Source organism: Geotrypetes seraphini, chromosome 4 (assembly GCF_902459505.1).
Source record: "Geotrypetes seraphini chromosome 4, aGeoSer1.1, whole genome shotgun sequence".
Lineage (NCBI taxonomy): Eukaryota > Metazoa > Chordata > Amphibia > Gymnophiona > Dermophiidae > Geotrypetes > Geotrypetes seraphini.
This window is the reverse complement of record NC_047087.1, coordinates 138520143-138547458: the sequence shown is the minus strand read 5'-3', so window position 1 is coordinate 138547458 and position 27316 is coordinate 138520143. Positions and strand designations below refer to the sequence as shown.

Below are 27316 nucleotides of genomic sequence, written 5' to 3'. Positions count from 1 at the left end.
CTGCCTGAATACATTCAAGGTCATACAAAAAGCTTATTCTGTTAGTGGACTCTAACATAATCTTCAGTGATGCTATGAAACATTGAGAACAATAGTACAAGCATGGATGACAATGGCAACAGAACTTAAGATTCAGCCAACCTCCTCTTTGGCTGAATTCTTCAGGCTGTTACTAACAAATGCATGCACACAATTTTATAAAAGTTTTTCTGCATATAAACAGGCTTTGCATTGCATATTGCTTTATATAATCACTCTTATATTATGTATGATATCCTTCTTCTTTCTGTGATAGAAAATGACCTCCAATCTTCAACTGCGAGAATGCATATTAACCAAAGAAGAAGGCAAAAGCTTTGGTTTTTTCCTGCGGATTGAGAAGGATAAAGCTGGGCACTTGATCCGTTCAGTTGAGAAGAATGGTCCTGCTTTCTTGAGTGGCCTGAAAGATGGAGACAGATTGTTAAGAGTGGATGGCCTGTTTGTTGATGAGAGAGAGCATATTGAGGTAAATCATTCTAACTGCAGCTTATAATATTCTCTACTTCCACATCATCTTTTCTCTACAACACAATGTCTTGTGTACAGTCTATATCTGCTGGCTGGAAATATGCATGTTTGTGTCCTGTTTAGAAGAAGTATTCCTTCCGCCACTTACACATGCCTTTCTGTTCTACTCTGGTGCCTGGCACAGCAAGAAATACATAGCACTAATGATGTGTTTCTGGTCCTTTATAACACAGCAGCCTCTAGTGGATTTTGGACAGAGAGTACCAACTTGTCTTCCAGGAGGGAGCACTTATTCAATGCAGAGAACACCGCCTAAGTCAACCATGCCCACTTTTTAACATAACTGCATTACCCTAAATGGGCTGGATATTATTTTATTGCTCGTGTCTATATAGTATTGGAAAGGACGCCTCAGCCCCACCACTCCACCACGAAAATTATTTAGATCGCGGGAAGCATTGTCTGGTGCTTCATCATTGGCTGTCTTTTCTGAATTTAACCAACTTAAGTGTTTTTACTTTATTTTTGCATTTTTTAACTTCGTTATTATAATTTTGATCTGGTCATCTCTTAAATACACCACTATTATATTATACTTATTGATATTGATCAAACTTTAGGATAGTACTTATCTCAGCCAAACCTGGGGAGCCAGACCCGACATGTTTCGCACATAAACTGTGCTTTCTCAAGGGTCTCCCTACAAAATATGGAAACGGAACCGTAAACATACAGTTGTGTACAGCCCCCCTCCCTATCAAGAGTTATAACATTAAAACCAGTGTAATAGAGTACGACTCACCGAGGTCGCCGCCGTCATCCGACTCCAAAAGTTTAAATGAGCAAAAGATGGCGCCGGCGTCCTCGGAACTTGATTTAAATACTTCCTTCTAACCTTCAAGTACACACCCCCCTGCAGCTTATTGGCCGGGCTCATAGTGAGCTCACATCACAGAACTCCATTCAATCATGTTGTTTAACCCGCGGGGTTCAACTGTATCGAGCTTAAAAATATACCTCTGCTCCTCTTCATTGAGCTGTCTCAGATCCCCCTCCCCCTCAATATCATTAATCTTGTAAATAATGTGCCATCTCAGTTCATCTACAGAATGTTGATGTTTAGATTATAACCAACTCACTTGTGTTTTGCCTTTTTCCAGGGCAACTTCAGCCCTGGTAAGCATCCTCAGGAAATATTGGCATATAGTACAGAGTCACAAACCTTTGGAAAATTTCCCCTTAGTTGCGTATTCTCGGGGGAGATCATTGGGCCAACAGTGTAATTTCCAAAGATATGGGATGAGACAGAGAATGGTGGGTGGTCGCCACGGCAGTTGTGGAAGGTGCCAGTGGTGTCCACTCACCATCCAGGGGGATAGTTGGCAGGTTCCTGGGAGGGATCTGATTTTAAGATCTAGAACGGATACCGATTGCAACTCACAAGGGGTTGTGTATGCAATAATCTGCCCCTGTGATCTCATATACATTGGCCGTACTAATCGTAAGATCAAGTTACGTCTTAACGAACACAAGTCCCGCATTATAAATAGGGTAGCCCAGGCTCCCTTAGTAGAGCACTGGGCTAAACATCAACATTCTGTAGATGAACTGAGATGGCGCATTATTTACAAGATTAATGATATTGAGGGGGAGGGGGATCTGAGACAGCTCAATGAAGAGGAGCAGAGGTATATTTTTAAGGTCGATACAGTTGAACCCCGCGGGTTAAACAACATGATTGAATGGAGTTCTGTGATGTGAGCTCACTACGAGCCCGGCCAATAAGCTGCAGGGGGGTGTGTACTTGAAGGTGAGAAGGAAGTATTTAAATCAAGTTCCGAGGACGCCGGCGCCATCTTTTGCTCATTTAAACTTTTGGAGTCGGATGACGGCGGCGACCTCGGTGAGTCGTACTCTATTACACTGGTTTTAATGTTATAACTCTTGATAGGGAGGGGGCTGTACACAACTGTATGTTTACGGTTCCGTTTCCATATTTTGTAGGGAGACCCTTGAGAAAGCACAGTTTATGTGCGAAACATGTTGGGTCTGGCTCCCCAGGTTTGGCTGAGATAAGTACTATCCTAAAGTTTGATCACTATCAATAAGTATAATATAATAGTGGTGTATTTAAGAGATGACCAGATCAAAATTATAATAATGAAGTTAAAAAATGCAAAAATAAAGTAAAAACACTTAAGTTGGTTAAATTCAGAAAAGACAGCCAATGATGAAGCACCAGACAATGCTTCCCGCGATCTAAATAATTTTCGCGGTGGAGTGGTGGGGCTGAGGCGTCCTTTCCAATACTATATAGACACGAGCAATAAAATAATATCCAGCCCATTTAGGGTAATGCAGTTTCATTGACGTTTATAAGGCTGGATCAATATTATAAGATAAGTGGCCACTATAGTAGTCACTTTTTAACATAGGCATTGGATTGCACTTCTACTTAGGCGTCGTTAGGCATCTAAGAGTTCGGTAATAAACTCTTAAATTGCTTAATTTTATTTTGATTGACTGAAAAATTACCACACCAATTAAAAAAATTAAGTTTGGTGTGGACCCCAAACTTAGGCGTCTCTAGGCAGCCGTGATTATGATGCCTAGCGGAACCTATATAGGGCACCCTTTTAGAATATGGCCGTAAATATATCCCAACTTCTATTCAGTTGCTTGATGGTATGAATTTTAAGATTGATACTACCTCTAAAGTATTGGGAGTTTATCTAGATTCCTCATTGAGTTTTGAAACACATGTCAATTGTGATTCAAAAATTATTTTTTAAACTTAGGCAGTTGCATTTGGTTCAAACTTACTTTTTTCAACAGCATTTTAGAGTCCTAGTCCAATCTACTATTCTGTCTAGATTGGACTATTGTAACTCTATTTTCTGGGATTGGAAAATTAATGAAAAATATTCAGGTCCAGAAAACAGCAGTAAGACTAATATATTGGAGTTCCAGGTTTGATCATGCTACTCCATTGTTGGATTTACATTGGCTATCTGTATAATTAGAAATTAAGTTAAAATTGTGCTGCATTGTGTTTCTCTGGAAATGTATCTGGTAAGTTTCCTGATCTGATTAAGCTATTATATAAACAGGTAAAAAAAAAAATCACAATTGTGAAAGGCTTTGTTGTCTTCTCATTTTATAGCTACAAATGCATTTTATCAAGGATCTTATAGTAGCTGTACAACTACAGTTTGGAATGCATTGCTTTTAGACAGAGGTCAAAGTCTATCATGAAGTTCTCTGAAATAGACTTAAAATTTGGTTCTTTGATAACGTTATGAAATTAGATGAATTTGAAAAGTATGGTTTCTATTTAGTATAACAAACCAACACAGTGGAGAAGATGTTGGTGAGCAATTTTATTCAACAAGTTATAAAATCTTGTGCGATGGCTCTTTTATTCAACAAATCATAAAATCTTGCGCAATGGCTCAACACGCACATGTTTGGGCCTATGGCCTGCCTCAGGAGCCTACAATATACATATAAAAACCAATGGAATCAAAACAAATATATAAATATATATTTTAAACATACAACATACCGTTAAAAATATCTGACGTGATATGCGAGCCCCCCAACACCCCACACTCTGGGAACCGGCTTCGCCCCCCCCACGACCCACCACCAAACCCTTACCTGCATCAGACACTGGCACATGCCAACCCACAAACATACGCGTGCCGGTGCTAAAAGAGCCTGCCGCTGATCCATGCTGAGATGCTGCGGGGCCTTGAGCATCTGCGCATGCTCAAGGCCTTCGGCTCCCACCCTCTCCGAGAATCTTGGAAAGGGTGGGAGCCAAAAGGCTTTGAGCATGCGCAGATGCTCAAGGCCCTGCAGCAGCCCAGCATAGATCAGTGGCAGGTGCGGCAGGCTCTCTCGTCACCGGCACACATATGTTCTGTGGGTTGGTGCGTGCCATTGTCCGCTGCAGGTAAGGATTTGGCAATGGGAGCGAAGCCGGTTCCCAGGGTGTGGGGTGAATGAGCAGCGCCAGTGGCCTCGGGCAGGGGGAGTGAAGCGAGCAGCGCCAGTGGCCTCGAGTGGGAGTGTGTGCTGTTTTTGGGATGTGCCATGGGGGGAGAGAAGCCGGTTCCTGAGGTGGAGTGGTATAGAAGCCAGCAATGCCAGTAGCCTCGGGGGGAGGGGGGAGGGCCTGTTTTGGGGATGTGGAACGAATCATCTGAGTTTCCCTTATTTTCTATGAGGAAACTCGCTTTGATATACGAGCACTGTGGTTTATGAGCATGCTTCTGGAACGAATTATGCTCGCAAACCAAGATACCACTGTATAAAGAAAATTAAAAACTGAATAAAGAACTCTGCTTATAATACATAAACAAACTAATAACACAAGTAGTAATACATAAAATTCCTTATAACCCAAATATGCTGAGAATGATATATGGATTGAAAATAAGGCACTCACTTTATTCCAATATCTAACGAAAGAGGCAATAATATAGCATAAATTCCAATATATATATATAGAATTTAAAATAAATATAGTCACACCTTATTCATAACTTAATTTTAAACAGGTTTTCCACCCGAACCTCAGCAAGGCCACCTTCCCACTCAGTGTTCACTCATAGTGGGCGGCTTTATGCCTCAAATCGTCATAGGATCATTCAATTCTTTTTATGGTTTTATACTTTTTTAGTTTTTTCTTTCCATTTTCATTTTCTTCTTATCTTATGTTTTTCAACTTATTCAACTTATAAATATTAGCTCAAAGCAGTTTACTTAGCTTTAGTTAATTAGACTTCTGGTCTCAGTTCATAGAAAGGGGGGAGATAACTGACATGTTTCACCCATGTGTTACCAGCGGTTTCCTCAAGGTTATCACTCCCTGCAGTAATAAAACGGAATGTATTATTCTTACTTATTCCATTTAAAATCATGGGTTTTACAGAGAATCAAGGCAGACATTGCGATGCTTCAGGAGACACACCTTTCTGACTTAGAACATACTAAATTGAAGAGGAATTGGGTGGACACTTGCATCTCCGCGGCAGTCCTTGGTAAGCAGTATGGGGTGGCCATTCTTTTTCGTAAGGCTGTGGCTACTCAGGTTACTCAGGTGGCCATTGATCCTAAGGGTCGCTATGTTTTCTGCACTGCGGTCATAGCAGGGGTTATAGTGCTTGTTGGTTGTGTCTACGCTCCCAATACCTATAAGTCGTTTTATTCTCGCTTACAGGCTTTCCTTTTGACTCATGCTCACTTCCCAATGCTCTTGGGTAGTGATTTCAACCTAGCTTGGGACACCTTCTCTTGATAAGTCACACCCGCAACCAGCTGGAGTTTTGCCTGAGGTTAGGGGTCTGCCCCTACTGTGTCGCCTTCTTGATTTGGTAGATGTTTGGTGGATTCTACACCCTGGGGAGAGAGAGTATACCCATCTATCTAGAGCACATTTGACTCAATCTCGTATTGATTATCTATTAGCTTTGTGGACTCTTTTTTCAAATGTCCAATGAGTGGAGATTGGGCCTTATGTGATATCGGACTATGCTTAGGTTTGGTTGGACTGGAATGTGGAAGATAAGTCTGCATCCCCTATCTACTGGGCTTTCCCCTTATGGTTACATGATGATCTGACTTTTCATAAATTTCTTGTGAAGCAGTGGAAGGAATATCAATATTATAATCAGCAACATGAGGACGATCTGGTACTATTTTGGGAAACTACAAAAGCAGTACTTCGAGGTGCTATTCTCAGTTATGTTAGCCGTGTTCATTAGACTCGGGATTGGGAGATTTTATGTCTGTCTTGCCTCCTACAGGAGGCCCGACGGGCTTATGGCCTCCATCCTACCCCGACCCATAAGCAAACTTTGCTATCTCTACAAACTGCACTTAATGAGCTTCTTCATCAGCGGACGTCTAAGACCCTGGCTTACTATAAATATCGGCTATATGTTCATGGTAATAAAGCCGGTGCGATATTGGCCCGTTTGGGGTCACAGAGAGAGAGCTGTAAAAAAATTCTCCAACTTCAGAAAAATGAGAGTGAGCAAGTTAATAGTGAAGCTGCTATTTGTGAAGAGTTTAAGAAATTCTATGCTGATCTTTATGCTCCCCTTTCAGAGGGGAGGTCTATTTGGATGGGCTTGATTTTCCACGTATTAGTGTGCAGCAGCTTGAGCAGTTGAATGCGCCTATCTGTGATGGGTTGGTTATCGCACAAAGCTCGGCCTTGAAGGCTCTGGGTTTTGATGGTTATCAAGCTGAGTTTTATAAAATCATGAAATCTGAAATCGCTGGTCCAATCTCTAAAATGTTCAATGTGATGATTAACGCTGAGGCTATGCCAGAACATCTCAATGTAGCCCAGATTATAGTCCTTCCGAAGCCGGGGAGGGACCCTACCCTTCCGGACTCTTATCGCCCTATCTCTCTGCTTAACTTTGATGTAAAACTTTTGGCGAAAATTCTAGCTAATCGTTTGGCTCAGATTTTACCCCATCTTCTTCATGAATCTCAAATGGGCTTTGTTAAGGGCTGCTCGGTGGCAAAAAATTCACGGAAGATCCTCGTAGCAATGGATTATTGTACTAGATCTGAGACGCCTTTTTTACTGATCAGCTTTGATTCTGAAAAGGCATTCGATCTGGTTCACTGGGATTATTTGTTTGCCACCTTAGCTAAATATGGCTTTGACGGTCGATTTGTTTCGGCTTTCTATGCGCTTTATGCTACTCCGCAAGTGACTATGTGGGTTAATAATTGTAGATCTCTCCTCGTTGAGATTCATAGGGGCACCCATCAGGGCTGTCCTCTTTCGCCTCTCTTATTTGTTTTGGCTTTAGACCCCCTGATTCGTGATGTTTATTCACATCCGGATATTACCGGTAGTTGGATTGGGGGTCATGATTTCAAACTTGCTGCTTTTGCGGACGACCTTTTTGCTCACCTGACTGATGCTCGCTGCTCCTTGGTTGCTGTCTTGGAAGCTATTAGGGAGTATGGGGACTTTTCAGGTTTCCACTTGAACCTTCTTAAGTCGGAGGCTTTGCTATTGAAGCTAGAGACAGGGGTCCAGTGAGGTGGTTCTTTTCTGTTATGGTGGGCATCGGGCTCCTTTAAGTATTTGAGAGTACATTTACCCGCATCTACCGCTAATGTTTATTCTATCAATGTTGTTAAACTTCTTTCCAATACTAAAATCCAACGTGAAACCTGGGGGGATCTTCCATTGTCCCTACTGGGTCGCATTGCTCTTATTCGGATGGTGATCTTTCCCAGATGGCTATATGTCCTGCAAACACTCCATCTCAGATTGTTGAAAAAGGACCTTACTCATCTAGCTCACCTACTCTTCAGTTTCTGCTGGCATAAACGTTGACCAAGGGTCAGATATCACTTTTTGTGGGAGACTGGTTACAGGGAGGCCTCGGGCTCCCTGACTTTGGTCTTTATAATGAGGCTTGTTTATTGCATCACTTAAAAGATTAACTGCAGGAAGAGACTCAATTTACTCACTTCGAAACTACCTTTTACGCCCCCATTCTCTGCACAGCCTCCTCCACTTGCCTAATAGAGAGCTTCCACTGTTGTTCAGACCTAGTATTCTTTTGAAATCTATGCAGGCTGTGTGGGGTAGTATCATTGGTAAGTTGGGTGGGGATCCTCGAGTTACCAATCAACTCTGGGGGGGGGGGGGTGGAATCCAGCTTTTCCATTGGGACGCGATAACCCCACTTTCCGAGATTGGGCTCGCAGAGGGATTAGTCTTGTGGAACATTTTTTGACCCCGAAGGGTAGATTGAAGCCTTTAGCAGATTTTGGTGATCAGTTAGGGCGCTGTTGGGGAGATATTTATGCTTATTGTCAGGCTAAACATTACATTCTTTCCCTGCCTCAGGAGCGGATTGGGCAGCCGATTGGACAGGGTCTTCGAGCAATTTCCTAAAGTCTTTCTGCAATTTTTCACAGTTTGCGTGCGTTTTAACAACTTTGAACAGTTTAGCGACATCTACAAATTTAATCACCTCACTTGTAGTTCCAATTTCTAGATCTTTTATAAATAAGTTAAATAGCACTGGTCCCTGCAGCACACCATTATTTATCCTCCTCCATTGAGAAAAATGGCCATTTAACCCTACCCTCTGTTTCTGTCCAATAACCAATTCGTAATCTACAACAAAACATTTTCTTAGGAGCCTCTCATGAGGAACTTTATCAAAAGCTTTCTGGAAATCTAGATACACTACATCAACCATCTCGCCTTTATCCACATGTTTATTCACACCTTCAAAGAAGGCAAGCAAATCAGTGAGGCAAAACCTCCCTCGGCTGAACCTATGCTGTTATTCCCTCTTCCTTGAGTGCACAACAGTTTCACTCATAGCATATGATAATAAAGTGGTATACAATATGGAGATTTGATCTTCGTCTGTCTTTTGCCATTTGCGGGGACCATAAAAACTTGTCCAGCAGATACGCCAGAAGAAAGATGACAGAATACTAAAGAATATTGGGTTTTCCAGTTTTTAGCCAATGAACACTAATTATTATTTTTGAAATATTTATCAGTTAAAACCTAAAACCAGAATCCCTAATGTATATGGTATATCTAGAGAAGGTGCATAACTAGAGTTCAATACTGTAAGAAGAATTTTGCTGACACTACTTTAGGATATGCTACTATACTCTGTTGCAGTAGCTGCAGCAGCAACAGAGAAGCATGGAAATAGCATTGAGAGACATTTTATTTGTACTCCTTCTGATCTGCAGGTGGTAGAACTCATTAAAGCCAGTGGCAATTCTGTAACTCTCCTAATTCTGGATGAAGCCTCCTATGAAAACGCAAAGAAAAGAGGACAGAATCTGTCAGAACTGAAACCAAACCATTCAACTTGTCAGTCTATGATGAATGGAGTTGCAAGTTCAAAGCTACAGCCTCGGCTCTGCTACCTGATGAAGGAGAAAAACACATATGGCTTTTCCCTGAAAACAATACAAGGTGAGAACTAAGCATTTCTGTCAAATAAAGAGTAAAAGATCATGGATTTGATATACCACCTTTCTGTGGTATAACAACAGTGTTTGTTTTTAAAAATTTATTTTAAAATTTATTTTACCTTCTCTATCCCTAGTGGACTCTGTATCGAAGTTTTTCTGTACCTGGGGCAATGGAAGGTTATGTAAGGAAAGGGAAAGAGGATGGGATTCGATATACTGCCTTTCTGTGATTACTATCAAAACAGTTTACATATTACAAGGGGGTGCTGAAAAGTTCTTAGCCCAACCAAGAACAGAATGACGTGGATCAATGATCTGAAACAATGTCAAAACATAGCATTTCATTTCTACAGATTGGCATTTAACAGTTATAAATAATGCTCAGATTTAGGAACTTGGTTGGTTGGGCTGAGAACCTTTCAGCTCCCCTTTGTATATACAGCTACTTATTTTACACCTGGTGCAATAGAAGGTTAGGTGACTTGCCCAGAGTCATAACATAGTAACAAAGTAGATGATGACAGATAAAGACCCAAATGGTCCATCCAGTCTGCCCAACCTGATTCAATTTTTTTTTTTAAATTTGTTTTCTTAGCTATTTTTGGGCAAGAATCCAAAGCACCTGGTACTGTGCTTGGGTTACAACTACTGAAGTCTCCGTCAAAGTTCACTCTAGCCCATCTACACCCTCCTAGCCATTGAAGCCCTTCCTCAACCAAAAGGCCATATACAGACAAAGACCGTGCAAGTCTGCCCAGTACTGGCCTTAGTTCTTCAATATTTACTATTATTTTCTGATTCTAGATACTCTGTGTTCATCTCATGCTTTTTTGAACTCTGTCACTGTTTTCCTCTCCACCACCTCTCTCGGGAGCGCATTCCAAGCATCCACCACCCTCTCCATAAAGTAGAATTTCCTTACATTACTCTTTAGTCTACCACCTCTCAACCTCAAATTATGTCTTCTGGTTTTACCATTTTCCTTTCCTTTCAAGAATTTGAACGTCTGAATCATATCTCCCTGTCCCTCATTTTTTCTAGGGTATACATATTCATGGCTTCCAGTCTTTCCTTATACGTCTATTGGCACAAGCCTCCTACCATTTTCGTCGCCCTCTTCTGGACTGCTTCAAGTCTTCTTATTTCCTTTGCTAGATACGGTCTCCAAAACTGAATACAATACTCCAAGTTGGGCCTCACCATCGACCTGTACAGGGGCATCAACACCTTCTTTCTTCTACTGACTACAAGGCTACAGCCCAGCATTCTTCTGGCAGCAGCCACCGCCTTATCACACAGTTTTTTGCCTTTAGATCTTCGGACACTATCACATCAAGGTCCCTCTCTCCGTCCGTGCATATCAGCCTCTCACCTCCCAGCATATACAGTTCCTTCCGATTATTAATCCCCAAATGCATTACTCTGCATTTCTTTGCATTGAATTTTAGTTTCCAGGCATTAGACCATTTCTCTAACTTTTGCAGATCCTTTTTCATGTTTTCCACTCCCTCCTCGATGTCTACTCTGTTACAAATCTTGATATCATCACAAAAAGGCAAACTTTTCCTTCTAACCCTTCAGCAATGTCACTCACAAACATATTGAACAGGATTGGCCCCAGCACCAAACTCTGAGGGACTCCACTACCCACCTTTCCTTCCTCCGAGTGACTTCTATTAACCACCACTCTCTGGCGTCTGTCCAACAGCCAGTTTCTAATCCACTTCACCACTTTGGGTCCTAACTTCAGCCCTTCAAGGAGCTGCAGTGGAGAACACAGTTGCTTAGGCTACTCATCTACTACAACTAACTTTGCCAATAAAGCTTCTTGAAGCAGATATCCGAACTCACCTCTTACAGACCATGGCCAATCAAAACAAAAATACATTCAACAATCACAACACAAGTGAAAGAGCAGATTTTTCTAATATTCAATTTTATGAACCAGTGATAATCTTGTGACTCCGTAGTGATTTATGATATAAGAACTACTGTTCTGCTAAGCACGTGGAGCGGCATAATTAAAAAAAAACGTCTAAGTCCCCTTTTGGCCTAAGTCCTTAATGTTCAAAGCAGAAGCAGGGAAAGTGTCCATAACCAAAACAAACGTCCTTGTTTTGATTATGGCCTGCCTCTACTAAACGCCCAGATCACCACTACATCTACAAGTGCACCCCCACGATGTCTACACTTTTTGGTCATAATGAACCAAAAAAAACGCCTAAGCCCCAAACGTCCAACAGAAGGGCTTTTAGGCGAAGGAGGAGCCAGTCCTTCGCCTAAAAGCTGGATTCTGTAACCGGTGTCTGTCAAAAACAACACCGGTTACAGAATCCCCCCCCCCCACAACGATCCAGGCAGGAGGGTGCCCAAGCCCTCCTGCCATGTCGAAAACCCCCCTGCCGTCAACATCGGGGCAAGAGGGAGCTCAAGCCCTCCTGCCCCGCGGCAGCCGCAGCACCCCCGATGATATTGGGGCAAGAGGGAGCTCAAGCCCTCTTGCCCTGGGGATCGTGCCCCCCCCCCCGCCAAGTACGAGCAGGCCAGGAGGGAGCCCAAGCCCTCCAGGCCCCGGCGACCCCCCCTCCAAAACAATGGGCCAGGAGAGAGCCCAAGCTCTCATTGCCCCGGTGAACCCCCGACTGGATTGGGCCAGGAGGGAGGCCAAGCCCCCCTGGCCCCGACGACACCCTACTCCCCACCCCCCACTACAATATGGGTAGGAGGGGATCCCTCCTGCCTGCCCTCGACACAACCCCCCTCCCCCCCAATTACCGCCCCCCCAGAACCCCAGATCGGACCCCCCCTGCCGACCCGCAACCCCCCCGGCCGCCCCCATGACCCCCCCACCCCCACCACTTCCCCGTACCTGTAAATTGGCCAGACGGTTGGGTGCCAAGCCTGCCCGTCCGGCAGGCCAGCCGGGTCCAGAATGGGGCCGGATTGGCCCAGGCGCCTCAGGCCCCACCTGTGGGCGGGGTTTCTGCCACCTGGGCCAATCCGGCCCCATTTTGGACCCGGCTGGCCTGCCGGATGGGTGGGCTTGGCACCCGTCCGTCTGGCCAACTTACAGGTACAGGGAAGGGGTGGGGGTGGGGAGGTCGTAGGGTCGGCTGGGGGGTCACGGGTCAGCGGGGGGTTTCCGATCGGGGGTTCTGGGAGGGAGGTCGTTAGGGGGAGGGGGGTTGTGTCAAGGGCAGGAGGGCCTGGGATTCCTCCTGCCCGTATTGTAGTGGGGGGTGGGGGGTAGGGGGTCGCCGGGGCCAGGGGGGCTTGGGCTCTCTCCTGGCCTGTTGTTTCAGAGGGGGGGTCGCCGGGGCCAGGAGGGCTTGGGCTCCCTCCTGGTCCGTTGTTTCAGAGGGGGGGATTGCTGGGGCCAGGAGAGCTTGGGCTCCCTCCTGGCCCATTGTTTCAGAAGGGGTGCCGCCGGGGCCAGGAGGGCTTGGGCTCCCTCCTAGCCTGTTGTTTCAGAGGGGGGGGGTCGCCGGGGCCAGGAGGGCTTGGGCTCCCTCCTGGTCCGTTGTTTCAGGGGGGGGGGGTTGCTGGGGCCAGGAGAGCTTGGGCTCCCTCCTGGCCCGTTGTTTTGGACGGGGGGTCGCCGGGGCCAGGAGGGCTTGGGCTCCCTCCTGGCCCGTTGTTTTGGAGGGGGGGTCGCCGGGGCCAGGAGAGCTTGGGCTCCCTCCTGGCCTGTTGTTTCGGAGAGGGGGGTCGCCGGGGCCAGGAGGGCTTGGGCTCCCTCCTGGCACGTTGTTTGGAGAGGGGGTCGTCGGGGCTAGGAGAGCTTGGGCTTTCTCCTGGCCCCACTGCCCGCCCTTTCCCCTCCTCTAAACACACCTCTTTTCTCTCTGTACGTTTAGAGGCAGGGGAAAGGCCTAAGCTGTTTTTAGATACGTCTAAAAAACAGCTTTGGTTATGGGTACTTGGACGATCAGGCTTTTTGATCGTCCAAGTAGCTATTTAGGACACTTTTTAGACTTTTTTTTTTTTTATTATGAACCCCATAATTTTTTAACTTTATATTTTATTATTGTACAGAAAATTCTAAGAAATAAGCACTCGCCCTCCCCCCAATATTGAACTATGATTTTAAATGCCAGCTACCATGGTCAATTTATACCTGGTGTTGAATATCCAGGTATAAAGAATAGACTGGGAGCTACCCAGATAACTGGATAAGTTAGAATAGCCTTTTTGCTTTTCCACATGGTTAAGTGGATACTTCTGCTGAATATTGAAGGCCACAGGCTTCAACCCAAACTACCCTGAGTATCTGGATAGTGCAGGACAATCTGCAGTGGCTTTATCCAGATAATGTCACTGAAAATTCAGATATTGCCCTAATCAATGATATTTATTCAAGAAGGATAAATAGCTATGAATATCAGGCCACTCAAATCTCAATGATGATATATGAATCTCACTTTGCATAATACCAAAAGAACAATAATAGCAAACATATTGTCAACAGATCCTCCTATACAGAAAGAAAAAGAACACATACTTGCATCTTAAAAGCATCAGGTCCTTAAAGATTGGGGAATCAAAGCATAATGGAATTTTTTTTAAAAGCTAATAAAACAGAAAAAATGCTCTATTACTGAAGGGAATTCGTGTATCTCATTGTGATTTCCTGCCCTCCATTGTCCTTCCCACCCTCTTCTAACCCCTTCCTCTGTAATGTCGCCAAGAGCTTGTATGGGTATGTGCGATGCACAAATGGAAGAAATAAAATAAAGAAATAAATTTAAACAAAAACATCCTCCTAAATTGATGACAGAGGAGTTGACACAGAGCACAACCTAAAATTACATAATAAGAGTTGCTATACTGGGACAGACCGAAGGTCCATCAAGCCCAGTATCCTGTTTCCAAGAGTAGCCAGCCCAGATCACAAGTAACTGGAAAGATCATAAGAAGTAAAACAGATTTTATGCTACTTATCCTAGAAACAAGCAGTGGATTTTCCCAAGCCATCTCAATAATTGCTTACGGACTTTTGTTTTAGGAGATTATCTAAACCAGTGTTCTTCAAACTTTTCACTTCTATGGACTGGCGGAAATAAAATAATTATTTTGTGGACCAGCACCTGAAGAACACTGGGCTAGGTTGTGCCCATCTCCACCCCAGACCCCGCCCCCATAATAGTACTAATTGTAATGCCATTTTTTCCATCCATTTTTCATACATACACACATACAATATAATAGTATTAACAACACATAATGATTAAACACAAAATTAAAATACACAAAGCACACTGTATGCTTTTCAACATTCATTCCTACCAGAAAACAGATAACCCCATGCAAATGCAGGACCAAAAACTAAAAGTACTAATATTCACAAACAAACCCTAAGATGCAAGACTCTGCAAGCAGTAGAACCCCCAGAAAGAAAAAAAACAAACAAACAAATGCATTTCTTCCTGAACAGACAGTTAGGACAGACAATTAGGGCAGATGTAAAATCACTAAATAAAAAAATAAAAGCATTTCCCCTATCGTTGTTGTCTCTCTCCCTCCATGTGCCTTGTCTTCTGGCCTGCCCCCTGGTGTTAGCTTCAGGTAGGTCCATGGTGCGATCAATGCAAGGTCTTTGGGCCGGCTCCCTGAGTGCTGCATTGCACAAATATGTGGGAAGCGGCTCCTCGTGTGTGTCCCTCACCTCATCTGGAAGCCTTCCCTCTGACGTTGTGATGTCAGAGAGAAGGCTTCTGGGTCAGGTGCAGGCCGCGGGTAGGAGCCTTTTCCCACGACTTTGTGCACTGCAGCACTCAGGGAGCTGGCTCGAAGATGATGTATTGATCGTACCGAGGACTGGCGGCTACAGAGCAATCTCTTGGGCCTGATGGAGGTGCCTGCCCTGTGGACCGGCAGAGAATTTCTGCAGACCGCCACCAGTCCACGGACCGGCAGTTGAATTACACTAATCTAAACCTTTTTTAAGCTCTGCTAAGCTAACTGCTTTTACCACATTCTCCAGCAACTAATTCCAGAGTTTAATTACACATTAATATTTTATCTGGTTTGTTTTAAATCTACTACTTAGTATCTTCATCATATGTCCCCTAGTTCTAGTATTTTTGGAACGAGTAGACAAGAAATTCACATCTACACTTTCCATTTCACTCAGTATTTTATAGACCTCTATCATATCTCCCCTGAGCTGCCTCTTGTTGAAGCTGAAAAGCCTTAACCATTTTAGCCTTTCCTCATAGGAAAGTCATCTCATCCTTTTTATCATTTTCATCGCCCTTCTCTATAACTTTTCTAATTCTGCTATATCTTTTTTGAGATATGGCAACCAGAATTGCACAAAGTATTCAAAGTGCGACCACACCGTAGGGTGATACAGAGGCATTATAATATTTTCATCTTTGTTTTTCATTTATTTCCTGATAATTCCTATTTGCTTTCTTAGCCGCGAGTTTTAATGTATCCTCAATGATGACACCTTTTCCTGGGTGGTGACTCCTAATGAGGAACCCTGCATCATATAGCTACAGTTTAGGTTCCTCTTTCTCATATGCATCACTTTGCACTTGCTCACATTAAATGTCATCTGCCATTTTGATGCCCAGTCTTTCAGTCTCACAAATTCCTCTTGAAATTTTTCACAATCCTCTTGCAACTTAATAACTTTGAAGAACTTTGTGTCATCAGCAAATTTAATCATCTCAGTAGTTATTCTCATCTCTAGATCATTGATAAATATGTTAAAAAGAAGCAGTCCTGGCACAGACCCCTGGGGAACTCCGCTATTTACCTTTCTCTATTGAGAATAATGACCATTTAAACTTACTCTCTGTTTTCTGTCTTTAACCAATTCATAATCCATAATAGGACATTACCTCCTGATTTCCTCAAAAGTTTTTCATGGGGTACTGTGTCAAATGCCTTTTGAAAATCCAAATACATAATACCAACTAGCTCAGCAATAAAGCTTATGACTTACTATATATTTCTGGATGGCGAGGGAACTATTTGTTCTTACCAAGTCTTGCTGAGCAGTTTCTTTTGTTAAAAAAAAGTTAGGACAAGTGCCACCCCCCCCCCCCCCGTCTAGGGGGGGAAGCGGCGACAAAAGGTCCAAAGCCGTTGCCCAGGGAGGGGACTGGGTGGGAGGGGCAAGGGAGAAGAGAGGGGAACAGGCAGGGAACCAATTAGGAGCAGGGACATAGGCACTGGGGGCGGGGAAAGGGAGGCAAGGTGACCAGAACTGAGGCGGAAGCCACAGTTCAAACCTTGCCAAGGGAACGTCTCGGCATTTTGAATCTTGCCAAGGGAGCGAGACCTTTATGCAGTGCAGCACTGAGGTCCACATGTTATTCTTACCTATCCGGTGGGAGAGAATTTCGGCAGCGAGTGACCAAGAATTGGGTGGGCTAAAGCGTCCTTTGCCTCCCAGGGGCGGCTCACAAGCGTTCGCAGACCGTGGAACACCCACATTGCGGGGTAGGTCAGAGGCAGGGTAAGACAGACCAGCGGCAAAAAATGTTAGTGTGCCGAACTCTCCTTATCGCACTGTCGGGGTAAGCCGGGTCAGCGCTGCAAAGAAGCCTCTCCATGGGTAAGCCAGGTCAGCAGCGAAAAAGCCTCCCCATTGTACTGTTGGGCATGCGGCAGGGAAGGGTCACCATGTGGAGCAACCGCACGGGGTGGACAGGCGAGCGGCGAAAAGATACAGCCCCATCGCCATACCTGCATGGGTGTGCGGCACGGAAGGGCCACCATGTGGACACCCACAGGCGAACAGCGAAAAAGACTCACGTCGCGGAGTACGCGCTTGGGCATGCTTGCATCACTGAGGGGATTAAGTGCTGGAGACGCGGTAACAGCCATCGGGGGTGGGGGGTGCACTGTGGAGGGCAGGTAGAGCATAGACTCAGTGGCGTACCTAGCATGTGTGACACCCAGGGCCCATCATTTTTTGGCACCCCCCCCCCATCTGTACGAAAAACGTGATTTTTAGTAACAAGCCACACGTCACACATGAGTACCTAGGAAAAGGCAGAATCTTACATACTGCAGTGAGAAGTACAACAGCAATACACCCATTGTAAAACTAAAGCCAGACTAGTATAGATCAATCCTGCAGTCAATCCTAACAGAAAACCATGTCTTTCGAACACACAGAAAACACCTTCACCTAGTATGGAATGTCATCACAAACTAACCCCTCCCCCTTTTACAAAACTGTAGTGTGGATTTTAACCACGGTGGTAACAGCTCTGATGCTCATAGAATTCTGAGCATCAGAGCTGCTACCACCACGGCTAGTGCTAAAAAACGCTCCACAGTTTTGTAAAAGGGGGGATAAAATAGAAATACATAGACAAAGGTTAAATTGAACCAGCAAGAAGCTGGACTCTGCATACAATGCAATACCACAGAAACAGTGACACATGTCTCCTAAAGAAATAAATAAATAGAAAATTTTTGTTCTTCCTTTGTCTTCTCTGGTTTCTGCTTTCCTCATCTTCTTGTTACTCTCTTCCTTCCATCCACTGTCTGCCATCTCTCTTCCCCTATATGGCATCTTCTCTCCTTCTATGCCCCTTCCAGAAACTGTATGCCTCTCCCTTCCATCTCTCCTTTCACCCCCATTGATCTGGTATCTGTCTCCTCTCCTTCCCTCCTGCTCTGGCATCTCTCTCTCCGCTCCCTTCCTCCTGTTTTTCCCTGGTCTTCCTTCTCAATTTATTTTCTGCCTCTGTCTAAATTCTTTTTTACTATTCAGTCCTCAATTTCCCTCTTTCACTGTGTCTACCTATAGCTTGCCACCTCTTTCCCTCACCCCTTCCAGTAACTAACTCTATCCTCTTCCCTCAATCCTACATGTGCCCTTTTTTTCCTTTCTCCTCCCCACTTCCTTCCAGCATCTGCTCCCCCTTTCCCTCACACTTCCATTCAGCAGCTGTTCTTCCTCTCCCCCACACTTCCATTCAGTGTCTGTTTCCCTCTCTCTTCCACTTCCATCTACTGCTCACCCTCTATCTCGTGCCTTCCATACATGGCCTCTGTGCTCTTTCTATCCAGTGTGCACCCTCTCTCTCTCTCTTCCATATGGCATTTTCCCTCTTTCTATGCTCCTTCCATAAACTATCTGTCCCGTGCCCCTTCTCTCCTTTGTACATGATTGATTTCAACTCTGTCACCTCTCCGTTTTTCTCTCTCTGTCACCACCCCCTCCCCTATTCTCTGGCATCTCCCTCTTCTCCTTTCTTTACTTCCCACCTCATGGTCTGGCATCATCCCTTCCCTGATTCCCGGCATCTCTCTCCTTTCCTTTTATTCCATCTCTCCCTCCCCTCCCTGCTCTGACATCTCCTCCTTCCTTTCCCCCTTCCTTTTCCCATGATCTGGCATACTTTCCTCCTTCCCTCCATGCCTTGCAGCTCTTCTTCCCTCCAAGCCCTGGCATCTCCTTTCATTCCCTCCAGTTGGGTACAGCAACACTCTCCCCAATTCTCTCCCCCTCTGCTCCCTTTCCTCCTTCTGTCACCTGGTGTCCTGAACTTCATCGGGCAGCAGCATCATTCACAATTCACTGCTGTTGCTGGCTTCAGGCCTTCCTCTCTGTCGGGTCCTGTCTTCATGAAAACAGGAAGTAGGCAGGACCCGGCAGAGAGGAAAGCCTAAAGCCGGCAACAGCAGCGAATTGTAAAAGCTGCTGCTGCCCTAAGAAGATAATGGTGCCAGGCCTTGGAGCACCGAGGCAGACTGCTTCTCCCCCCTCCCAGCCGAACCCCCGCTGACACTCCTATCTCTCCCCCCCCCCAAGTGAACCTTTCCAACCCTCCCAGCGAGAGCAGCAAACCTCCCTCCAGTAGCGTTGGCTGCTTTCGCGGCTTTCTCCTGCCGGTGAAGCGTCACTGATGACATCATCAGTACTTGTCAACAGGGCCACTTTAGGTGGCACAGGGCCATAGCCATATGCCTGGTGGGGAACCCAAGATACACGAGGTTTCACTATCCCGGGTCAATGCGGGAGGTCATAGTGGGGTCATTTGCACAGCATAGGGCCAAAAAAGAACACAGCATTATATTTTGCTGATAGCAAAAGAGGTGGCAACGTATAGCCCTGCAGAAGCAAGTGATGTAAACACTCAGAGGCATGTCACCCTGCTTGGACGGTGGGGAGGCCATGTGGCATTGCCTTTGACAACTGACAGGTGAAGGGCCCCCTTCCTTGAACGGGATGGGGAGAAGGTGGAGACAGCTTGAACGGCTCTCCCAGGAGAACAACGTTAGCCCAGCCAGATATGCTGGACAATCCACGGATGAGTTGCAGGTTTGTAAGAACCGATATACAGCAATATTATATTGCACAATGGTATCTAAATGTTCATTGCTGATAATGTGATGTATTGGTATCAAAGGTCCATTGTTAATGATTGTGGTATGTTGATATTTACTGTTGTAAGATGTTTGTAGTTGGGCATTTATGGCTATGGCCACTAATAAAATCCCCATTTGTTGAAGAGCAAAGGGTCTGTGTTGTGTTGGAGGGGCAAAAAGGGCCGAGTGCCATTTTTGTTAACTATACAAAGGAAACATACAAAATATATACACTATCCCCCCCAAATTTTATATATGGTGTTCAGTCATTTTTCTGGAGGTGGGCCCAAATAACCTTGGCAGGTTTCAATATTATTTGGGTTGGTCATACTCTTCAGTTTGCTCATCCTCTCTTAGACGGGTTTTTTTAGGAATCTTCTTGCTAGTCTCCAGTACAAGTGGTGGAAGTTAAATCAAGTCAACTCAACTCTCAAAAGATTGATCTAGCTGCAGGCTGTAGCCCTAATTTCTTTTAAGAAACAGGAAATGGGTTAGTATTCCATATACTTTGTCATCGCCAAAAAGGAAGGGACTCTTACCCATCTTGGATCTCTTAAGAGTGAACAGTGTGCTGAAGATTCTATGGTTTCATTTAAAGACACTTCAGTCCATAATAGTAACAATCTGGCATGGGGAGTTTTCTGACATTTCTAGAACTTGATAGAAGCATACTTGCATATTCCAATTCAAGCAGATAACCAGTAATATTTGTGTTTTAGAAATTCTGGAGCATCACTTCCAATTTTGCATAGTTTCATTTGGGCTGGCCATATCTCTGAGGATCTTCTCAAAGATAATGGCAGTCATGGCAGCAGCTTTGAGAAGGGCAGGTATATTAGAGCATCTGTATTTGGACCACTGATTTGAATCAGAGTGAAATTGTGCCAAGTGAATGAGGAGGCCATGCTTACGTGATCCAATTTCTGGAGTTGCTGGACTGGATAGTCAATTCAGCAAAGAGCAAGGGCCCCATCTCAGTCAATAGAGTCTGGCAGCCCTGAGAAACTCAACAGTTGATGGTATTTACATTTTTAATCAAAGAGACAACTAAAAGTGCAAGGGCAAATAAAAACTCTGTTCTGGCAGTACAAGCCAACAGCCTTAGATTATCCTTAAGTCCTGCAATCCATGGGAGACATTCTGGACCTAGTTTCTTGGACCAGAGTTTATATACAGAGGGCATCACTTTACTACTGGTCTCCTCAGAGCCAACACTGGGATGCAGTTTTCTCTTTGAGGAGGAACAAGAAGCAGTTTGTCATGATGGCTCCCATGGTCAAATCTGAGACAAGAAATAAGTTTGTAGACTCCAAACTGGACTCTGGTAATAATGGACGATAGGCTTAAAGGGGGACCTCATGCTATAGAAGTCTAGGTCAAGGTCAGTCTCCTGCATCTCATTCAGATATCAAAAGATTCCTGAGAGGCATTAAGCTGTTAAATCCTTACAGGTGTCCAGTTGTACCTCCTTGAGATTTTAACCTTATGCTGTCCCTAGTGGAAGCATCCTTTGAGCCTCATAGTGACAGCACATTAAAAATCTTACCTCTAAGACAGTATATTAGTGGTGAGGAGAATTTCATTCAGAGTTACAGGTCTTGTCTTTTCAGGAGCTGTTCTTGGTGATAACTCATGAAAAAGTTGTAGTTCAGCTAGTTCTTTCCTTTCTTCCTAAGGTGGTTTTCTTCCAGTCTTTCACAGATACTTGGGTAACCAGACTAACTTCATAGACTAGATCTAAAGAAAACATTGTGCTATTTTGTGAAGAGGTTGAGTTTCATTGGTAAGATAGGTTATTTGTTTTGTTTAGGTGAAGACAAAGTAACATAGAAACATAAAAGATGACAGCAGATAAGGGCCATAGCCCATCAGGTCTGCCCACTCTACTGACCCACCCCCAAGTCTACTATCCTAGGGATCCCACTCCTGGTGACAGGTTCCCTTGGCTTAACTCAGTCTAAGGGATCCCACTGGGCATCCCATTTGCTCTTAAATTCTTGCACGCTGTTTGCCTCGATCACCTGCACCGGGAGCTCGTTCCAAGGATCTACCACTTTCTCGGTGAAGAAATATTTCCTGGTGTCGCCATGAAATTTCCTGCCCCTGAGTTTGAGTGGATGCCCTCTTGTGGCTGAGGGTCCTTTGAGAAAGAGAATCTCTTCTTCCATCTCGATACGGCCAGTAATATACTTAAACATCTCGATCATGTCTCCTCTCTCCCTACGTTCCTTGAGTGAGTACAGCCGCAAATTTTTCAGCCTTTCCTCGTACGATAGATCCTTGAGCCCTGAGACCATCCTGGTGGCCATCCGTTGCACCGACTCTACTCTCAGCACATCTTTTCGGTAGTGTGGCCTCCAGAATTGCACACAGTATTCCAAATGAGGTCTCACCATGGTTCTGTAAAATGGCATTATGACTTCAGTCTATGGTAGATTAAAGAGGTGATTGAGTCCATGTATCTGTGTAAGAGCCATCTGGCACCTACAATGGTGAAGGCACATTCTACTACAGAACAGGCTTCATCTTGAGCAGAGCATGATCTTATTCTTCTGTAGAAGATCTACAAATTAGCCACCTGGTAATCATTGCATTCATTTGTAGGTCACTCCAGGTTAGATGTACAAGCTTTGCAGAATGTGCTTTTGATGCCAAGGTTTTGAGAACTGCCCTATCTGGTTCTCACCCTTGAAGATTACTGCTTTGGTTCTTCCCCTGTATATGGATTGGTCTGGAAAGATGCTAATGAAGGAAAAATTGGATTCTACCTGCTAATTTTCTTTCTTTTAGTTTCTCCAGGCTAGTCCAGAATCCACCCTAGGATCAGTAATGTTCATTATCTGTTGTGAATATAATTTTTGCTTTAAATAAGCTGAGCAAGATGTAGCTCTGGGGCATCACTTGTGTACTTCATTAAAGGCTTGCTTTGGTGTTAAGATTTATATAGTATTTCGATTACAGTTTTACTTTTTCCTAGGTCTTTTTGGAATATTATATCCTTTACTGTTTTGATATCAAAATACTGACTAGTGAGGGATTGCACAGGACACTTGATGTTGATAGCTAATAGTTCTCACATGTGGACTGGATTGGAGTGACTATAGGAAAGAAAAGGAGCAGGAAAGATTTAATTTTACTTTTGAATGCATTTGCATGTTTTTCATCAATTATTTTGCTTGTGTTTTGCTGTCATAATGTGTGTTAAGGGCAAATAACTTACATATATTTAATGCAAGTTAAATGGCAAAATTTATTTATGTATGTATGCATGGTATTATGTACCTTTGTGTTATAGAAATGATTTTTCTAGATCTTTTAAAATTCTTAAATAAAAATAATCTGCAATTTAAAATATTAATTTATAAGAAAGGAAATTAGAGATAACTAAATAAGCATTTTTGATATCTTAATTGTATATGCAATTAATTAAATCCCTGTATTAAAGATGGAAAATGAGGCACAGGTATGACCTATACAACCTGTATATGAGTAGGACTCCTCAAGGAAGTGGTTTGTCCATTAAACATGCTGGTGGTACCTTACATTGATTTGTCCTAGCCAGGTGATGTTCTTGGATTTTAATGGTATTCACCAAAGCCAGGTTTTAGAGCAGCTTAGAAAAGTAGACAGAAGTCTTCAGAAGAGGTTCAGCAGTAGATGCTTTCTCTCCTGTGGATATGTAACCCTACAATGAACACTGTTGCGCATTGTCCTGTTAGGAAGTTCTTCTAACCTGGGTGGTGGAAACCTGGAACGCGCTTCCAGAGGAGGTGGTAGAGCAGAGTACGATTTTGGGGTTCAAAAAGGGATTGGACAAATTCCCGAAGGAAAGGGGAATTGAGGGGTATGGTTAGAGGGATACTATACAAGGCAAAATGTTGTATGACAGGTCTTTGACCTGGAGGGCCGCCGCGGGAGCGGGCTGCTGGGCACGATGGACCTATGGTCTGACTCAGCAGAGGCGATGCTTATGTTCTTATGTTCTTTTCCAGGCATAAAGGGAATTTTTCTGTCTAACTTGGTTCCAAATGGAGCAGCTGTGAAGGCTGGCGTCCAGGAGAATGATCGAATTATTGAAGTGAATGGCGAGAATGTGGAAAATGGCACACATGAGCAAATAGCAAATAAGGTGATTATCAGTAAGCAGGACCCTTGGTTAAGGAAAAGGAACATCCTTCTCCAAGATGTATGCTGTGCAATGTGTAGCGAGTCTCTCAGTGGACTCATTGTATGGGCAGTTCCTAAAGCTACAGTATTAAAACTTGAGAACTCTCATTACCTTATGTTGATTGGTCTTGAAGGGCAGGGGAAGACTTTGTTCAAGCCTATTCTGTGCATATTCTACATAGTATAAGAATAATGCATTCCTTATTTCATAGGCACACATCCAAAGAAAGCCAATACCCACTCTAGTAGCTATATAGGTAAAAATGTCAGGGCCAATATTCAGCATCATTTGTCCAGCTAGGAACCATTCTTACCAGGATAAGTACTGCTCACCAGAGCCATAACCATGTTGTCCGTAATATTTATTCATGCAACAATTATCTAAACAATACCAAGGATAATGTTCACTGAACGCCATGGCACTATCCGGGAAGTGCTGGAACAGTCTAGAGGTGAAGCTGGATGCTCTCCAGGTACCACCAATATTCAGTTCCAGTACCCAGATAACTAGTATCCAATTACTGGCCAGCACTGAATATTCTGGTATAGATTTAAATGCTACGGCCAATGTTTAAATCTAATGTTGACTGTGGTATTTAAATATTTGGAGAGGAGGTGGGGTACAGGGTAGGGAGATGGCAATTTTATTGACAGATCAAAATTATCATCATCTGTTTAATGTCGTAGTTATAAAAAACAAAAAATACAAAAATAGACACTATCCGCCAAATTCTATATATGACTCCTAAATTATATGCATACATCAGTGCACTTAGTTGATATATGCACATAACTTAATTACATAATAGGCTTAATTGGCACCAATGATTGGTGATTAATACCTGTTAATACACATTAATCGGAGTTAATTGAATGTTTGGCGCACAACTTAGTAGGCACATATCACAAAGTGGTATGCACCTTATGCAAAGCACGTAGTTAAAAGCAGATATGGTTAGGGACTGATTGTATGTTTTCAAGTTAGGCGCATGTTTTTGACTTGGGTGCTGTTGTGCGCACAACTTATGCACAGACAACTAGACCAAGAAAACCCTGGCATAAAAAGGGTGCTCTAAAATGTTGGGACACCTAGCAGCACTTAGGTGGTGCTAAATGCAATTCTATACAGTGGGCATAACTTACAGAATCACACTAGTCAGCGCCCATTTTTTAGATGACATACAATACATATAGAATCTGGCCCTGAGTTACTAATTCTTTTATTCTTCCTCAACCTAGAACGTCTCTTCCTCTGTGAGATCATTTATCAGGACTTTTCTTTCTTTCAACTTTTATGTAGACAGTTCCTTTTGAACATTGCAAGAACATCTCTAAACAAAACTAACTGGGGACTTCTACTAGGTAAGGGAGTTTTTTAAATTTAGCTCATGTCTTTCATAGTAATTCAAGAAGAGTTACATTCAGGTTCAGTGGGTATTTTCCTAGTGGTGATAGTGGTTGGGGGGTGGAGGGGGCTACAATCTCAGTTTTTACCTGAAGTAAGGTGAAATTTGTTCTAGCCTACTATTTTCCTTTCTTGACTCCTGCTAGACTAATCCAGCTGAATGGGTTATATTCCCTAACCAGAAGGTGAAAGTAGAAAGGTTCAGTGTTTTCACCACTAGTGCAAGGAGTAGTAGTACAGAACTGGAACCTGCTGTTGACAAAGCAGATCTGAATGCTTAAACATTATTGATAAACATTATGGGGCTCATAATAAAAAAAAAGTCCAAAAAGTGGCCTAAATAGGTACTTGGACGATCAAAAAGCCAAATCGTCCAAGTACTGATAATCATAGCTGGTTTTAGACGTATCTACAACCAGCTTAGGCCTTTCTCCTGCCTCTAAATGCCTAGAGCGAAAAGAGTTCACTCTAACTTAGAAAGTATAATAGCGCTAGATAATATATCAATGCTTTAGAAATTCTTTGTTAGTCCAGTTTCTTTACAACAGTACATCTTAGGAATTCAGATATCCAGCCTTATCAATAGATACAGTAAATAGTTGGGAAATAGTACTTGGAATCATGAAGAATCCCACCACCTGTATCTATTGATAAGGGTGGATATCTGAATTCCTAAGATGTACTGTTGTAAAGAAACTGGACTAAGAAAGAATTTATAAAGCATTGATATATTATCTAGCACTATTATACTATCTAAGTTGGAGTGAACTGTTTTGGTGTAAAGAGTGAGATTCTCTTTATATATATTATAATTATTGAAAGATGGCTCAAATGTAGAGCGAAAAGAGGCATTTTTAGAGGAGGAGAAAGGGCGGGAGTTGAGCCGACCTAGTCTAAGTCGTACAGCAAGTATAACCAAAAACTTGAGCAGGTTGCCTAGTCAGAACTTATACGTTTTGACTTAGACCAAGTCAAAACAGGTATAAGTTCTGAAAAGGGGATGCTGAGCAGATCACGGCTGCCATGATCAGCTCAGTGGCCCCGGAAACCTGCCCATCCCCTCACCGCAACAATCGCGACAGGAGAGATGCCTCATCTTCCCTGCCGTGATTGCGATCCTCCCCCGAACTGCCACAGTTCAGGGGATCGTGATCGCGGCAGAAGAGATGGCCAATCTCTTCTGCCACGATCGCGATCCACCTCCCCCATACAATACTGGCAGGATGGAGCCCAACCCCTCCTGCCGAGATGCACCCAAATACGGGCAGGAGGGAGCCCAAACCCTCCTGCCCACGGCGCACCCCCCAAACCCCTGATCAGCCCCCCGATCGCCCCCTCTGAACCCCACAATCACCACCCCCACCCCTGACACCCCCTTTGACTTATGATAAGTTGGACGGATGGACAGGTCCCAAGCCTGTCCATCCGGCAAGCCCACCATCCTCCGAATGGTGGGCCTTAGGGCCTGAATTGGCCAGGCGCCTAAGGCCCTGCCCACAGGAGGGACCTTAGGGGCCTGGACCAATCGGTGACTTCAAAGTTATAGGAATACTATTAGGACAACAAGCTGGGTTCACAAAAATGCCTTGTTTTCTATGTGAATGGGACAGTCGGGCAAAGTAAAGACATTGGAGAGTGAGATTTGGCCAGAGCGGCAAAACTTTGTACCTAGAACTAAAAACATCCTGCATGAACCGCTTGTAGACCCCCCAAAAGTCCTGCTTCCACCACTACACATCAAATTGGGCTTGATAAAGCAGTTTGTAAGAGCTCCACCACAGGATGGGCCCTGCCTAAAGTACCTTCTAAGAAATTTCCCTTTGTCACACAAGAAAAATTGAAAGCTGGAATTTTTGTTGGTCCTCAAATAAAGAAAATGATGAAGGATGAAGATTTTGA

The 27316-nt window shown here is 43.9% G+C and overlaps 1 protein-coding gene across 2 annotated transcripts in view; it reads left to right on the top strand.

The window, feature by feature from the left end:
- The window catches only part of PDZK1 (PDZ domain containing 1), a 190512-nt gene that overhangs the window by 27776 nt on the left and 135420 nt on the right, over nt 1–27316 (top strand). For both annotated transcript variants that reach the window (XM_033941091.1, XM_033941090.1), the window contains 3 exons: nt 296–508; nt 9277–9505; nt 23838–23974. In XM_033941091.1, the coding sequence (XP_033796982.1) occupies nt 299–508; nt 9277–9505; nt 23838–23974 (576 nt within the window). In that variant the 5' untranslated portion in view covers nt 296–298. The remainder of the gene's footprint in view (nt 1–295; nt 509–9276; nt 9506–23837; nt 23975–27316) is intronic.